General features: G+C 39.0%; 3 protein-coding genes across 5 annotated transcripts in view; 2 read left to right on the forward strand and 1 right to left on the reverse strand.

Annotated features, from left to right (window-relative positions):
• LOC139944885 (uncharacterized) overlaps positions 1-3,177 on the forward strand; it is a 175,711-nt gene extending 172,534 nt beyond the window's left edge. For all 3 annotated transcript variants that reach the window (XM_071942035.1, XM_071942037.1, XM_071942036.1), the window contains one exon: positions 240-3,177. In XM_071942035.1, the coding sequence (XP_071798136.1) occupies positions 240-311 (72 nt within the window). In that variant the 3' untranslated portion in view covers positions 312-3,177. The remainder of the gene's footprint in view (positions 1-239) is intronic.
• A 313-nt stretch (positions 3,178-3,490) lies between these two features.
• LOC139945417 (uncharacterized) lies at positions 3,491-4,240 on the reverse strand. The gene has a single exon (XM_071942766.1). The coding sequence runs from the start codon at positions 4,238-4,240 to the stop codon at positions 3,491-3,493; it is 750 nt and encodes a 249-aa protein (XP_071798867.1).
• A 6,733-nt stretch (positions 4,241-10,973) lies between these two features.
• Positions 10,974-14,925, forward strand: LOC139945418 (uncharacterized). The gene is made up of 4 exons (XM_071942768.1): positions 10,974-11,309; positions 12,263-12,314; positions 12,581-12,865; positions 14,546-14,925. The coding sequence occupies exons 1-4, from the start codon at positions 10,974-10,976 to the stop codon at positions 14,923-14,925; spliced, it is 1,053 nt and encodes a 350-aa protein (XP_071798869.1).
• The last annotated feature ends 2,214 nt before the right edge of the window (positions 14,926-17,139 follow it).

Consider the following 17,139-nt stretch of genomic DNA (forward strand, 5'->3'; position numbering starts at 1 on the left):
TTGCCAGTCATAATGTGTATAATATTTTTGGATGAAACTATATGAGAATAATGGGAAGCAATTATGGTAAAGATTTTTAGAAATTGACTTAACCAGGACCCGAATCCACTCTCTGCTGATCAGAAACACCGGCACTGGGTCTAGTGCTCTTACCCATCGGCGCAACACACGTTGATTTGACCATAATATTTAAGTTCACACACTTTTTCAACTTAACCTTATTAAATTTGTGTTTGCAGCTTCCAGGGTTGCTGGTTGACATCGATGGAGATGATGGGACTCTTGGAGAAGTTGAAGATACAAAAATATAAAAGATTCACCCTTCGATAACCCACGTCAGAAGTCAAAGTTCATCATACTAGCATATTTACACAACACGTCTTTCCATTGCCTAAAGCAAAGTCACAACATGATTCTAATGTCCTTGGCAAACGAAAATTACATTAATGAAATCCAAAAAGAATTTGTTGCTAGCTTGTGTATTCTTGTTTGTTTAGCGGCAATGAGTTTCACAATCTGTATCGTCCAAATGCAACAATAGTAAGCTGGCTCTCCGAGATAAGCTGGCATGCTCCTTTAATGGCAACTAACTTGTTTGTAAGAGGCATTTTAGTGCAGTTTAGATTTCATATACATCCTGGTGGAAAGCCCACCGTGTTTTAATGTAAATAAGGGTGATTTTTGTTAATAGAGGAGATTAAAGCAAAAAGTTGAGGCTAAAGCGGCAAAACTGAAGAGGTTTGGCCACAGAGGGCGCTATTCGTGTTACATGGACGTCACTGTGGAGTTTTAAGTGGGTGCTGGAATTATTTGTTGCCAAATGTTATCTTTTTTTCTCAAGATTGTGCATAATGTGACATCTATCTCACATAGCGCTCCCCGGTGATTGTTTCTGTTGATTTGTTAGCGCACTATTCATATTATTAAAGACTGTACCCAGTATCTACGCGTTTAGATGGCTGCAATGTAATATTTGTTTATTTTAATTTTAAATAATGCATACTCGGTTTTGAACACTATTTTTATACAAATTTTCAAGACGAATATTTCCCTCTCATTAGTGCTTAGCATAGTGGCGTGTAGACCTTAGTTGCAATAAGAAGGAAGTTTAGCATGCTCGAAAATCGTATCAAGACGTTAAGTGTTTTAGTTTCCCAATATTATGCAACAAAATTGTAAAAATAAGTAAAATAAAGTAAAATAAATAACAAAATAAATAAACTGTGGTTTATACTAAAACAAAATCCTGATGTTTAAGCATTTAAGTTACATAAGTTGTATAAGTTTCCCATAATTTATATCAGTTAAGTACCAGTGAAAGCAACTTTTGAGAATTATTTTAGAAGAAGCACTTGAGTAAACAGAGTCAAAGAGCTCCACTCAAAAGAACAACGACGAATTGAATTAAGTGTTGTTTCCATTGAATCCCATGGCACTTCTTGTCTGCAAGGCATTGTAATTTTTTGTTCGTGTTGTAACCGTGTTGTAACCGTGTTGTAACCGTGTTGTAACTGTGAAACTGAGAGGGTTGGGTGAATGTTTATGTAAATGATTTATCGCATACTGTGCAGAAGTCTGTATGCCAGTGCTGTTTACAAAGTAGCTTAAGTTTGTGAGCCTCGTTCGATGTAATGTTTTCACCTCAATTCAAACGTGTGTTGACAACAAAATAATGTCCTTTTGGAGTATTCCAATATCCAAGTCTAATAACATGAATCTAAATAGTTTGTTTGATTTGGCTAACGAAGTTGATCCTTCGAAATATTGTTATAATACAATGGAATTGACTATCTGGAAAAAAGATGTACTAAAAAATAAGACAAAATTAGAGTTATGCAGTAATAAGTGTTTTGCTGAGACTTTTACATTACACGTGCTTTCCCTTAATAGGACAAGGATATAAACATCATTGTTCAGTTTTAGTCTGAAGATTACTGATTATGAAGTTTCTACTAGAACCATTTTGTCCTGTTCATTGTTTTTCTCTAAGGAAATTGTAGCTGACATTCTTTGAAAACAAATCGAGATAAAAACACAACTGCTGATGTTGGTTGTTACAATCCAGTATTTTAAGACAAAGTATTGACATCATGCTGAAAAATGTGCTTAATTTTTTGGGTGTACCATTAATTTTTTATCCTGGTTCACACAATGGACTATGCAACATGTCAATATGCATAAGTTTATTACATCATGTTTTATGGTGATTACGCCGAAATACGCCAACACTAACTCAACTGTGCGACTATATTTTTGTCAGCTCCACAAATCGTAACACATTGAACTAAGATTTTGTGAGTTACTGTATTGCTCTTTGGACCAATAAAAGCTCAATATGTTTAAAAAGATGTCGATAAATGCTGTGCAATTCATTCCTCTGATCTTTGCACATGTAGACTTTCCTTGTTGTTTTAGCTCATTGATGCTAGCATAAGGGCGAGTCGGAGGTTCAAAACGTTACACAATTTTTGTTAATCAATATAAACCACAAGGGAAACTGACTGGGTAAAATTTGAAATGATTTCTGAGGTTGAACAAAGAATTGACTAGAGTGGGATTCGAACCAACGACCTCCGGATTAACGTGCCGGCGCTCTACCAACTGAGCTATCTAGCCCTATATTGACGGTATCAATATCTTTGTTTAGGGGTGCCAGTCAGAAGCCATACAACCGTTAACTGCCGTGTAGCCAGGGATCACACCCAAATTACGATACAACCTGGGAAGCGGCAGCCAGGGGATCACCTTAAGGGGATGCGACTTTTAGAAGTTTAATCTTACCGCTGCTGATTGTGTACAATATAAAAAAAAAAACACTTTCCTTTCTAATGAATAAACTTCTGCTTTGAATGTATCACTTTCACAAAGAAAAATGTTTTGCAGAATAGTATTTTACCCATAATGTGACATTTCAACGTGTTTATTTTAACAAAATTGTACTCAGAAAAAAAAAGGTTTTCGCTTTTGATTGCTACACAGATAAGTTGTTAGAATAAAGTTTAGTAACACTGTGACAATAAAGTGCAAACCGATAACAACAGGTTTAACAAATGTTTGTGTTAGTAAGTGCGTATGATTTGTTTTACAACCAAGATGGTTTGTTTATGCACACTGTTTTTGTTAGAAGCTGGACAGGTAAAAAGACATGGTGATGTTCCTTTGTTTTATTATAAGCAATTTGAGTGATAATAAAAAAAGTAGTTTAGTGTAAACAAACAACAGTGTTTTTGTCCTTTTTCTCGAACTTGTCTTGTTGGTACTGATCAAATTTATAGGCAGTGGACACTATTATCATAAAACCTTTCTTGATTACGAGTAATGGGGAGAAGTTGATAGTGTAACGTACTGCCAGGGTCCTCTTGCATCTTGCATCTTGCATTGTTGTACTCTCCCATAAGCATTGCTGCTGTCCTGGAGAGGGTGGGTTGCAATTTCCATTTGCGCTCTGTGCTTGTGCTTTCAAGATAGTGCTTATAAGGTGGTGATAGAGTCAATTTGTCCTAAGAGGGATTGGTAGCTCCATCTTTCTTATAGCTGGCAGTGCTTCTCTTTGGAACCCGTTCAGATTGGTTGCAGTGACTGCAGCCTCTGGCAGCCTGTTCCAAATCCTAACAGCTCTTGGGAAAGGGCTGTAGAGGTGGCAGTCAACACTGGCGAATGGTTGCCTGTAGGTGTGGCTATGTTGATTTGTCTGGTTGTGTCGGCTTGATCGTCTGTTCTCTAGGATGATGTTTGGAGGAATAGTTATATTTATTTGGCCATGTAGTATCTTGTAGAGGATTTCGACCTGATGAAGGAGACGTCTGTCATGCAGGGTGTCCCATCCCAGCAATGTCAGCATGTCAGACACACTTGATTCTTGGTGGTAGTCCTTCATGACAAAACGTGCTGCTTGGCGCTGGACGCTCTCCACAATTCTGATGTTGCGGTTTGTGTTCGGGTTCCATGCACTTGTGGCAAATTCAAGTTGTGGTCTTACTAGAGTGTTGTACGCCGTCTCCTTGACTTCCTTGCTACATTTTCCAAGGGTGCGTCTGATCAACCCAAGCGATCTTGAAGCCTTGGCTCTGACTGCTTCTGCCTGAGTGTTCCAGCTTAGGTTGTCAGTGATGGTGACTCCAAGATATTTGCATTTTTTCTCGTGTTGGATTTCCTGACCAGAGATTGTGAAGGTATGATCCAACTTTGTCTTCTTCAGGGTGATGCAGAGGTGGCAGCATTTTGTGATGTTGAAGCTCATGTCCCATTTCTGAGCCCATTCAAAGACTGCCTGGAGATCAGCTTGGAGAGTCTCAAGATCTCTACGGGACTTGATGCACCTGTAGATTACACTGTCATAATACCTTCATTGATGTAAAGAAGGAAAAGGGCTGGACCAAGTATAGAGCCTTGAGGGACTCCAGATATAACATCTGCAGGTGCAGACAAGGTGCCATTGACTGCAACTTGCTGGGTCCTACCATTCAAGAAACCTTGGATCCATGCTTTGGTTCTGCCTCTGATGCCGTAGTAATCTAACTTGTGCAGCAACTTGCGATGAGCTACTCTGTCAAAGGCCTTACTAAAGTCTAGGAACAAGACGTCTGTCTGGTGTTTGTTGTTGATGTTAAGGGCCCAGTCATCAATGGCTTGAATGAGTTGCGTTTCACATGACAATTTCTCACGAAAACCATGTTGGTTGTTGATGATGATGTTATTTGCAGCAAGGTACTTAGCCATGTGACTCAGGACTATGTGCTCCATGATTTTGCAGCATATGCAAGTCAAGGAAACAGGGCGATAATTTGATGGATCACTCTTGCTGCCCTTTTTGTAGATACCCACAACACGGGCCTTACACCAATCAGATGGTAGCTTACCAGTAAGGTAGGACTGCTTTATGGTGTGAGTTAAGATGGGTGCAATTACATCAGCGTAGTCATGGATCATGCGTGCTGGGATCTCATCGGGGCCACTAGCCTTGTTAGTTTTTAGCCGTTTGAGCTGTTTCATCACTCCATTTAGCCCTACGGTCAGATCTTCTATTGGTGTATATGGGGAGGGACCTTTGTCTGGGAGATCATCAGAGTTACTCTCATGGGTGAAGACAGAGGCGAACTGATCATTGAGGCCTTTAGCTTTCTCCTTGTCTGTAGAATAGGTCTCATCAGCCACCCTGAGAGTGGGGATTCCAAGTGATTCTCTCTTCTGTGACCTTACAAAAGTCCAGAACTTCTTGCCATTTGTCTTCAGGCTGCTCCCTATGATGTTGTTCATGTAAGTATCGTGTGCGTTTTTCTGCATCCTCTGGACTTCATTTCGTTTGGATTTGTACCTGCCCCATGTTTCTGGGGTCATGGTTTTTCTTGCTTTCTTGTACAACCTGTCTCGTTTATTCATCTGTTTGATGATCTTCTGAGTGATGTAGGGGTGGCTAGGTTTCCCTTTGTCGGTAAAATGGGGAATAAGTGTCATGGCATTGGTAATGGCTTGACAGAATAATTTCCATATTATTCCAGTCAATGTCTGGGAAATTCCAATCCCCAGCTAAGATAATGTTGGGTAAGTTTTTGTGCTTGGAGAGGATCTTACTGAGGCTGTCTTGTGCATGATCCATGGTAATGATCGTTGCATTCGGTGGACGGTAGCAGCTACCGATATAGATACAACCATATTTAGTAAAATTTGCTGATGCCCAGATCATTTCTGTGTCGGAATCAAATTCGGGCCTTTCAAGAACAATGATGTCAGATCTGACTGCTAGAAAGACACCCCCACCATGAGCTGAACGGTCCTTTCTGTAAAATTCATATTCTTCAGAGAACACAGAGTAAGTAGAAATGCTCTCATCCAGCTTGGATTCACAACCATCGCGCGCGCGATCGTATTGGCGGTAAATGTTAGTTGTGGTTTTGCGGTTGCGGTCCTTGTTTTTGCTCTAGCCAAACGCAGACAGAAAACAAACGAACAGTGGCGTAACCAGAGGGGGGAGGGGAGGAGGGGGAGGAGGGGAGGGGGGAGGAGGGGGCAGGGGGGGGGCGGCGCCCCCCACTCAGAACCCTTGCCCCCCCCCCCCCATATGAAATCAGAGAAAAGTATATTCTTATAGGCCTAATATATAAATCGTTTAAGGCTGCATAAAATGCTGCCGTAAAAAGGAAAACTTTTATTCATATCAGTATAAGCCCTATGTGGACTATAACATGAAAAATGCATAAAAACGCGCGCGCGCGATCGTATTGGCGGTAAATGTTAGTTGTGGTTTTGCGGTTATAAGTGCAGGATGTGACAAAGTTCTGTTAAATACGTGGTGGTCTGAACGCAGACCAATAGCTCCGTTAACACAACTTAGCCAGATCATGGAGGTAGAAATTTCTACCTCCATGGTCTGATGCACTACAGAGAAATTTACTACAGCAAAATGGACAGCGAAAAAGGTTGTTTAGACCATTTCTTCTCCTTTGAAGACAGCGGTGCAATTGAGAGGTAGGCCTATTTTAAATATCCGTTTCATAACTAAAATGTGATTATTAAACACCCACAATTTCAATCCTGTATTTTTTTTTTTTTTTTTTTTATGGCTTACACTTATTACAATAAGGCCGAGTAAAAAAAAGAAACATGTTTAGTGTCTGGGTTTCTCAAAAAAGGTAGGAGGAGGGGCTTTTTAATTTTTTATTTCAAGATGGCCGCCATGAATGTCAAATATCAATTGTTTTTTTCTCCTGCTGAAATACACAAAACATTTATTAAAGAAACAGTTTGGTCAAGGCATTCAGACAAGACATTCATTTTTTTTTTTTTTTTTTTTTTTTTTTGTTGAGAGCTACTAAAATAACCCTTTTTCAAAACAAAAACAAAACAAATGTGCATAAAAATAAACTTAAGAAAAAAAAGGAGGTGTCCTGTAAAAAGGAAGCGGGCGGGGACGCTAAACATTTCTATTTTTACTTGGCCTCATATTTGTTTTGGGTATTTACACACCCACAGAGCCTATTTGAGAATGCTGTGTACAACTCTTAATCGGTGATCACAGTTGGTAATTTAATCCTTTTATACAGTCGAAAAGTTTTATAACTTATACAAAATCTTATACAAAATGACAAGTTCTCTAAAATTTTGTTGTTTTCGCAATATTTTGTTACCTGCTGACTATGTAGACTGTTTTAGAACTGCATTGGTGTGTATCAACTATATATCAGTTAATATATTTAATAATAATCTTGCACTTCTTTGGCCCCCCAAAATTTAATCATTGCCCCACCAAATGAAAATGTCTAGTTACGCCACTGCAAACGAACTCAAATTCCGTTCAATATGAAACACACTGATTTATTTAATACTTCGAGAAGGACAACTTGTTCAATGCTCACTCACTGAACTCAACATTTGGTCTGTCTACACATCTTAATCATACACAATACATTGCTTGAAAAGGCGCCAAAACAACGCATCCGGTCCGCGCACCTGGATAATCTCTTATAATTATGTTATACAATGTCATCGATAGTTCGTCCATTCACAGAACAGTTCACCAAAAGTTCAAGCCAGCTGCTGTGGGAGCGTTGTCCTCCAAGATCCGGCGGGGCCACTCCAACGCACCGGCGGGGCGCACAGTTTCAGTTCGGTACAATAGTATAAAACATTATGAGAAACAGCTCCCTCTGAAGTGACATAGTTTTCGAGAAAGAAGTAATTTTCCACGAATTTGATTTCGAGACCTCAAATTTAGATTTTGAGGTCTACAAATCAAGCATCTAAAAGCACGCAACTTCGTGTGACCATGGTGCGACAAGGTGTTTTTTTTTTTGTATTAATATCTCGCAACTTTGACGACCGATTGAGGTTTGTTATTTTTAAGCATACGTTGAGATACACCAGCTGAGAAGACTATGTATTTGACAAATTACAAATAGCGTCCTGGGTCTTTAAGGTGAAACATTAACAAAATCTCAGTGTCGACCCTGAACAACTTATCTTGCTCGATACCACAAAAGATTGATTTTAACTATTTTTTCAAAGGAATACCACACTTGAAACTGACTGTGTTAACTTTGAAATGGATTGGGTTAGAACAAAGTCTAGTCTAGCACGCACCTCGTTCAGTAGTTTGCGCTTGCGCAATGTGTATTTTGCGCCTCGCACAACTCTCACAGCCAATAAAGTCTTTGTTAAACCAATAGAGGGGCTCTTTAGGTCTTGTGACGTCATATGCAGGGAGTTTATCACAGTAGAGGGCGGGCCTATGATTTCAAGAAATCTTGTGTAGTCTGAACAATGCCTCACAATCTGCGACAGAATCGTAGAGCAAAGTATTCGAAAACATAACATTTACCATTTTTGTTTGAGATGGTTCTTCGAAAAATTTGTTTCCTCCATGTTTTACCAGGTTTTTGAACAAATCGTTTTCCTTTACAATACTTTCAGTGAAGCTTTTGACTATAGAGAGCACCACTCACATATGAAATTAAACTTCTCCATTATGTTAAATGGAAGCGGTTAAGAATGTTCTCTTCATGAAATTATTGTACATAATTGAAAAAATAACACAAATCTTAACGTCCCAACCGCAGGAAAAAGTATGGTGGTAAACGTAAACTACGGTGCCTGCGTGTCTCAAATTCCGCAGCAGTGACAACGCACTTGGTCATTGTTTAAAGGAACACGTTGCCTTGGATCGGTCGATTTGTCTTTGAAAAGCGTTTTGTAACCGTTTGTTATAAAATGCATATGGTTAGAAAGATGTTGTAAAAGTAGAACACAATGATCTACACAAATATGCCTCGAAATTGCGTGGATTTCTTTTTACCTTGTCCAATAACACGGTCGGCCATTTATGGGAGTCAAAAATTGACTCCCATAAATGGCCGACCGTGATAGTTCGCGACGTAAAAAGAAAACCGTGCAATTTTGAGTGATACTTGTGTGGATCATTATATTCTACTTTTAAAATATCTTTCTAACCATATGCATTTCATAACAAACGGTTTCAAACGCTTTTTATATACCAACTCGTCCGATCCAAGGCAACGTTTCCTTTAAATCCAAACCAGCCGAACTAAAAGAAATGGGTGTGATGTCGCAGTTAAATAATATTATACACTTTGTTTGTTTTGAAAGTTGTACCTTCCAATCAAAATAACAAAGATCTACTTGGATGTTACATAATAATACCAAATCATGAATGTTTTTCATTCGTGCAATTTTGAAAATACTTTCAAGAAAAGAATTTTCTTTCAACTCATAAACATATTTGCACCATGCATGACACTCATGAGCATTCATTGCTACTGTAAAATATTGCATGTTCTCCTATTCTGCACAAAGCTCAGGCAATTTTCAAGGATATCGATCTCCCACTAAACCCAGAAGGGGTGTCCTCGATTATAAAGCGAAGGCTTTCAACAACAAAAATTGATCTCAATAATGCAATCACAAACGAATTCAGCCGTTAATTTTGTATTCAATACTTCCATTCAAAGGCAATGGACACTGTTGGTAAATACTCAAAATAATTATTAACATAAAAAACTTAATTGGTAACGAGTAATATGGAGGGGTTGACAGTATAAAACAGTGGACACTATTATCATAAAACCTTTCTTGATTACGAGTAATGGGGAGAAGTTGATAGTATAAAACATTGTGAGTAACGGCTTCATCTTAAGTGATGTAGTTTTCGAGAAAGAAGTAATTTTCCACAAATTTGATTTCGAGACCTCAGATTTTGAATTTGAGGTATCGAAATCAAGCATCTGAAAGCACACAACTTCGTGTGACAAAGGTGTTTTTTCTTTCATAGTTATCTCGCAACTTCGAACACCATATTGAGCTCTAATTTCTATTTTTGTGTTTCTATGCATGTGTTGAGATACACCACGTAAGAAGTCTGGTCTTTGACAATTACCAATAGTGTCGAGTGTCAGGGATATTTATGAAAATAAAAAGGAATTATTCTTTAAAGAACAATTATATGTGCATGCACCACTTGTGCCCTCCCCTCCCACGTTGTTAATTTCAGTTTAAAAATAACATTCAACTTGCACAGTTAAAGTCACCTGGAGATATATATTTTTTTTCTTTCAAACATAAGAATATATGCTTACAAACAAAACATTTTTTTTAGTAATTGTTTGTCACGATTTATATGTTTAAAAAATATATAAAGTTGTTTGGGGCTGACTGCGCCTACCCCTTTTGTGACGTCATTCAAGGCAGACTTTGCCTGCAATGCGTATAGTAAACACACGTGCAAAGCACATGTACGTCTAAGTCGTGAGTTGGTACATTTCAAAAATGTGTTTTTCTGCATTCAGCAGCAATACACCTGGTCGGCATTGCCGGAAAACAACAATTTTTTTTTTTTTTTTTTTTTGGAACGTACAAACTTACGACTTGGTCCGTACATGTACTTTGCATATGTGTTTACTCTACGCATTACACGCAAAGTCTGCCTCGATTGACGTCACGAACAGCGCCCTCTCGGGTCGGGGTCTACTCTTAAATTTGTAAATAACGTAAAAACTTATTTTTTAAAACCTTAGTTAACTGTTTATTCACATTCAACTCATCAAAACACATATATTAGTGACAAAAGCTTTATTTTGAAAAAAAATACCACTTCCAGGTGACTTTAAATTGGGACAAGAGCCCATAACATTGTGTCATGCACATACATTTCGTTAAACATTGTCATGCTATCATGCGGTTACAAAACAATCTTAAAAAAAAAAACAGGAAACAAATAGGAAAAAGAAAAAACAAAATACGTTACATTGATGGTTCAAGTACAAAACGGCTCAGTTTGTACCTTTAAGTACAGTTTTATATAATGCAAGCTCCTCCCGCTATTCGGCCTTCGCTTCTATTATTTTTAGGTGCAATTGTTCAATATTCGTTCAATAGTCGTATTCGTATTATTATGATCAGAACCAAAGTCTGACAATTCGCTACGTGAATCAAAACGATAACAAAATACCAGCACTCAAACTGGAATGGCGGGTTGCTTTTTCAGTCTCGTCTTTCTGTTAACTCTTGTGATAATATCAGTTTCAAATGGCACATTTGATGGGTTGGTAAAGCATACCATTGAGTCCACGCCGTTTTGGTGTGTCGTTGTTGATTTCGTCTTAACCGGAAATGTCTACAAGAACGAAACCTTTCCGAGACAGAAGATCTGCAAAAGGGCATGTCACACCGACCCGAAATGCATCTCTATAAATTTTCAACTGAGAGGAGGGCAGTGTGAGTTTAGCAGCGCTAACCACGCTAACAGCTCTGGTGGATTGAGTGAAAAGACTGGGTGGATCTACATTTACAATTCACGCAAGGTATTTAAAAGCACAAACAAATAATTGTTGTTGGTTTTTAAGCTGTATATAAATAACTATGTATTTCAAAGAGACCAACCTGCCAACAATTAATTGAAAGTTTGTGGCATTGTGTTTACTCTCTTAATGTAAAAGAGTGACTTACACCATTCTTTACATTTCGAGTTGTCCGTCATATAGTTCTTAAAAAAGAGTGGTGGTTATTTCACTCAGTTAGAGGGGTTTCACTCCAGGACAGAGTGAAATATTGTTCAAAAAGATGCAAAGTTCAATCTAAAAGAGCCATAGACCACTCGAACAAGAGTTGTCCGTCACATGACTTCACTCTTTTTTTTTCTTCACATTTTAGAGAGTACGTCTACTTAGAGAATTAAGCGAGTGACGTCAGTACGATGACTGTGAAGTTTTAGTTAGTTAAGGAGAATGAACACAAAAGTGTAGATTCGTGGATAGAATGTACGACCCAAAAGGAAGTACATTGTAGTCACGAATCTACACTTTAGAGTATATTATTCTCTGACTTAAATTTTTCCACAAAACGTTGTACTTTGTCAAACAAAGTTTGGTCAAGTTTATAACTACTTTGCAGAATGTATTAGCAAATATTGTGTAGTGCTTGCAATTATTATCGAGTTCAATGTTTTGTTAAAATTTATGTTTTTAGTAATTGTTTACTGGAAATTGTTTTTTGGAAATTAAAATGTTACATGTTTTCGGCTGAGTTTTTGAAAAGACAGTAATTTTCAAGTTGAACTATTACTTTAGTCTGTACACTCAACTGTCGATTCCACAGCTAAGTGTGGGTTCGTAAGTGCAAACTCGTACAAATAATCTACATTTTCGTCAAGAGAGTGACGTTACAGAAATAGTTTAACTACACAAAGGAATTATAACATAAATATATTTGAAATTTGTCTTTGATTGTTGCATTCTCTTTCATTCTCTACAAAAAGGAACATTCATGTGCTGGAGCTGGTGTAGACAAGGCGCAACATAAAGGAGAAGGTATGTACATGTATTTAATGTGTATTACGTGCACTTCAATAAAGGACTTGAAAATCCCGAAGCGTGATAGGCCCTACCATTTAGCAACAAAGAATAAAATAGGAGACTTTTGGGACGTTTGGAGGCAGCAGACTTTACCAGGTAAATTCCATTGGTCTCTGTAATCTGCGCGTGCTCAGAACTACGTAAACAGTGGAAATTTACCTGGTAAGTCTGCTGCCACCTAGCGTTCCAAAGTCTCCCAATAGTTTTTACTCGTGTGACAGATCGTAAAAACTGGCCCTCTGGTGTTTACGGTTTACCAACGCCAACAAGTGGTTGCCCAAACAACTCCGGAGTCATCTGGGAAACTGGTTCCCGTTATCACGACACTGAAAATGGAGGATCATCTAACGCCTGGTCCACTGGTATCCAACTCCTTGGACCGTATGAGAGAAACGACATGACACAGAACTTCTGCATGAAGACACGTGATCATACGGACGAGGCTGAGGGTGACTGGCCGCAGGGGAGCTACTGTGTGTTCAAGTACGGACCAAGCTGTCCAAGAAGTAAGTTTTGATTTATTGACTAACAAAATTCCAATTGGACAATATTAGGGCAATTGCTATAGGAAGCTACAATTAAACTCGTCGCCATGGTGTAGAAAATCTACATCAGACCACTAAGATTTACGTGTAAACCATTTTTTTTAAGAATTGGGAATAGAGGCTTTCTGCGCTTCCTACTATCCTTATTCGTGGGCAGTTCTCTCTGTCGGATGACGTCATGTGTTCATTACCACCTGTTTAACTAAGGGAATCAATGTGTGGTGGAGAGGTTTTCAACTAGTGGTTTAAACCCACTCGGAGATTGATGTGCGCGTCGCGCGTATCGCATGATGTGGCATAACTGTTTCAGCCGTTGCTCTCGACCAATATCAATAAAGAAACTGTCTTATAAGCACAGGTGCAAGCTCGCGTGTCACGCCCATGTTTTCAACACTTTTTACTGGTCATTATAAAAGGTTTAAATACCCCCACGTGACGCGCTCTCCGCCAATAGGAATAGCGAAACTGTCTTAGGTTTTTCTGTCAAGCCTATGTCGCTCCACTGCAGGAGGAAGGCCTCTTCATAATATTGTTCCATCTCGATCATTCCTGTGCGCGTCGCATCCAGGTGACGGTTCCAAACTCTGCGATGTCGTCCATCCAACGCCTGCTTGGTCTGCCTCTATGTCTCGTATGGGTTCTTGGGGTCCATTCCGTAATGCAATGTGTCCATCTTTTGTCATGGCGTCTTGCAAGGTGGCCTGCCCACCTCCATTTCTTTGTTTTTATTTCCTGTATATGATGTCCCTGGCATTTGTTTTCTTTCGTATGTCCTCATTTCTGATCCTGTCCTTCCTTGTAACTCCTACCATGATCCTTTCCATTGCTCTTTCTGTGACTCTCAGTTTCTTTTCCAATTTCTTAGTTGTTGTCCATGTTTCTGCCCCGTAGGATAGCACTGGAATGATGCATTGATTGAAGATCCGACTTTTAAGTGATATTGGGAGAGCCTTGTCTCTGAATATGATGCTGAGTTTCCCAAATTTCACCCAAGCTAACTGAGTGTGTTCTTCTTCGGACTTCTCCTGCCGTTTCGTGATCCAGGGTGATGTTTGTACCAAGGTATATGTAACTATTCACCTTCTCGATTGTCGTGCCATCAACTGTTATTGTTTTGTCTTGTAGATTGTTGCTCATCAATACTTTGGTCTTCTTAATGTTCATTTTGAGTCCTGCCTTCTTACTCTCTGCACTCAACTCACAAATCATTATCTGCAGCTCATCAGGATCGTGACTGACAAGCATGATGTCATCTGCAAACCTTAAATGAGTTACATGTTCCCCATTTATTGCAATTCCTTTTGATTGCCAATCCAGCATTCTGAATACATCCTCCATGGCTGCTGTAAAGAGTTTGGGAGAAATTGGATCTCCCTGTCTGACACCTTTAAGGATTTTGAAAACACTGGTGGTGGTATTCTCCAAATGAATTCTGGCACTTGGATCTTTGTAAATAGCTTTGACGAGACGGATATATTTGCCGTCACTGATCTGTTTCCCCAATGCATCAAGAAGTGACTGATGGTCTAGGTATTGACTGATGGTTCTAAGGAAGTGACTGATGGTTCTTAGGTATTTATGAATGTTAATTTAAGAAAACAACATGTAGAATGAACAATTGTATTGTTGTCCTTTTAACAGTGATGACGTCTGGTTTCATCTTTTGGGATGACGAAGACAGCAACAACCACAACGAAGTGCAAGGCACCGTACCATCAGGAGTGTACGACCAGGATACCCGTATCGACTACTGCTGCATGACCGATGGTGACGTATCCCAGCCGATCAGCTTGCCTACTCAGAATCCTTTCTACCTGTTCCCGTATAACTCGGAGCAGTGCCAGGCCGTCCAAGGCATGAATGCGACTCGGGAGTATTTTCGTTGGGACGAGGAAGACGACCCAATAAGTAGTCGAGACAAAACTTGGGGATCCCATCCGTATCAGACCCGTGTACCAAGTAGTATAAACGGGGCAGCAGACAACAGCATCTTATACTACTGTCACTACGAAGCCATCTAAACCTATAGTAACGAGTCCTTCACATTATAGTTAAGTTTCCACGTTGACTTGTTTCTGAATAGCTGCTTTAACACATTTTCATATGGATTGTTGATAATCATGAATTAAGACTAGACATAACATTTTTGTTAATTACAAAAATACGGTGTTCGGTTGGGCGTTACGTGATGACGTAGTTCAAAAACATTGAAGCATAAAGATGACTTTTTCTACAACGTGTCGTTAATTTTTGTAGTTAAACTTGTGTCACAGTTTTTAACGACTCCTTTTTTTCTTCACAAATGCAATATTTTTGTGTGAGATTGGCTTTAGGTTTTAATTTGCAATTTATGGAAACCCTTTTAAAATTTAGCTACCCCTGCACGGGATGATGTACACAGATTTGGTTATCAACAGCACCCTCTTTTGTTGGACAAACGAGAGCTCTGTTGGGATTCCCCCCAAAACGTTCTCGCCATATGATTTGTACACATTTTAACATTATTTTATTGTTATTTAATACCTGATGACGACATTATGACGTAGTTAGGCCTGTGTTGTCTTAAAAACACTAAGGTTCAACTATCTGTTGAGTTTCAAGGTTCAAATCGATCTCAATCTTGAGTTATGCCGTAGATCAGCTCAAAAGTTGTTTTTTTTATTAAAAAAACACGAAGTCGAACTTATTCGTTGAGATACAGCGAAAAGCAAATGTCGTTTTTCAACATTAAAAACCTTGTCATGACCTAATCAATGACGTCAGCATGCCACCAAATAAATTATGCCTAATACACTACACGTGTGCGCCACACGTGTTACGCACAACCAATGGGGAAATTTCGTAGTTCTTGATATTATGAATTTTCAAACTCGATTTTGAGCCAGAAGACGAGATCAAAATGGGATCACGTCTGCAAGGTGTTTACGGAGTTTTTAACGAACTTTCCGATGATGTGTCGATTGTAACAACCCATCATGTAGATCAAAAGTTATGATTTTTTGAAGTAATAAACTTTGAAAATTCATAACTCAAGAATTGATGACGTCATCGTGACGTAACTCAAAAGGTTTCTTCTCCTAATAAATATCTAACTATGTGTGAAGTTAGAAGTTCATACAGGTTTGGAAAGTGTGCTTTTGTTAGAGGGCAAGGGACGGAGATGTATTTTGAAGAAAAATATACAATTGCAAACTTTGACCTTCCGGTACGAACGGAAGGAGGGGTCATACGATTTTGACGTTAACTTTTCAAATGTAGTCCCAGTCTTGATCTATCAGATGCGTAATTATGAATATCATAACTGTAAAATTCGAAGACATATAGCGAAAAGCAAATGGTCACTTTTTGAACCTAAAAACCTTGTAATTCGACACCTGATGACGTTATCATGACGAAACTAAAACGGTTTCATCTACTAATGAATATCTAACTATGTGTAAAGTTTCAAGTTTTTGTGAGCTGAGCAAGTATGTCTTTTAAACCAGACCTTTGCCAGACTTGTATGCTGTGGTGATGGTTAAGCATCAAAGGATGTATATTTCAACCTAAAAGGCAATAAACAACGCCCTTTCAAATCATTTCACAGTCACATCCGGTTTAAACAGGTCAAAAGGTCAACGAAAGTTCACCAACATATCCATTTCTGTAAAGTACGTAACGCCCTTTCATATGATGTATAGATTGTCAAAATAGCTTATGTAGTTTAGGTTATATGAACTTAGGAAATATTGACGACTGTAGAAAAGACTGTAAGGGGCATGTATGTTTTAACCGCCTTGAACGAAGACTATTCTTCATGAAGCTTTTTTGCGCTCTATGGTAGCCTTGCTCAAGGCAGTCGCATTATTCGCTCCGAAAAGACGCAGCTGTAAACCCACCCGCCGTATACCCTGTGCATGGTATGTGCGATCACACCGAATGACCAACCCGTATACACACTGTCACATCGCACGAATACTGTTCACACAAGTCATCGCACTCGTACACCACTAACCGCATGCGGAGGCCGTCAGGCCGACAGCCTTGTCGGATCTGTATCTTCCCGTTTTAATGTGTTGTATTGAAAAAATTCCAATAGTGGACGAAATTGGGGGGGGGGGGGGGGCTCGAGGATACGCTAGTATGCAGCTCATGAATATGTATATCGTTCGTCAGACCTATCAGACAACACAGGATGTGAGGCAAATGAATTATTCATTTTGACGTCCAATCACGCACTTCCCTTATCACGACCT

The sequence above is a fragment of the Asterias amurensis genome, chromosome 12 (assembly GCF_032118995.1).
Source record: "Asterias amurensis chromosome 12, ASM3211899v1".
Classification (NCBI taxonomy): domain Eukaryota; kingdom Metazoa; phylum Echinodermata; class Asteroidea; order Forcipulatida; family Asteriidae; genus Asterias; species Asterias amurensis.

Excerpts from the sequence above, each read along its gene's own strand:
- LOC139945417 (XM_071942766.1), bottom strand. The coding sequence starts at position 4,240 with ATGAGCTTCAACATCACAAAATGCTGCCACCTCTGCATCACCCTGAAG.
- LOC139945418 (XM_071942768.1), top strand. The coding sequence starts at position 10,974 with ATGGCGGGTTGCTTTTTCAGTCTCGTCTTTCTGTTAACTCTTGTGATA. Across the intron at positions 11,310-12,262 it reads ACATTTACAATTCACGCAAG|GAACATTCATGTGCTGGAGC; the intron begins GTATTTAAAAGC and ends CTCTACAAAAAG. Across the intron at positions 12,866-14,545 it reads CGGACCAAGCTGTCCAAGAA|TGATGACGTCTGGTTTCATC; the intron begins GTAAGTTTTGAT and ends TCCTTTTAACAG.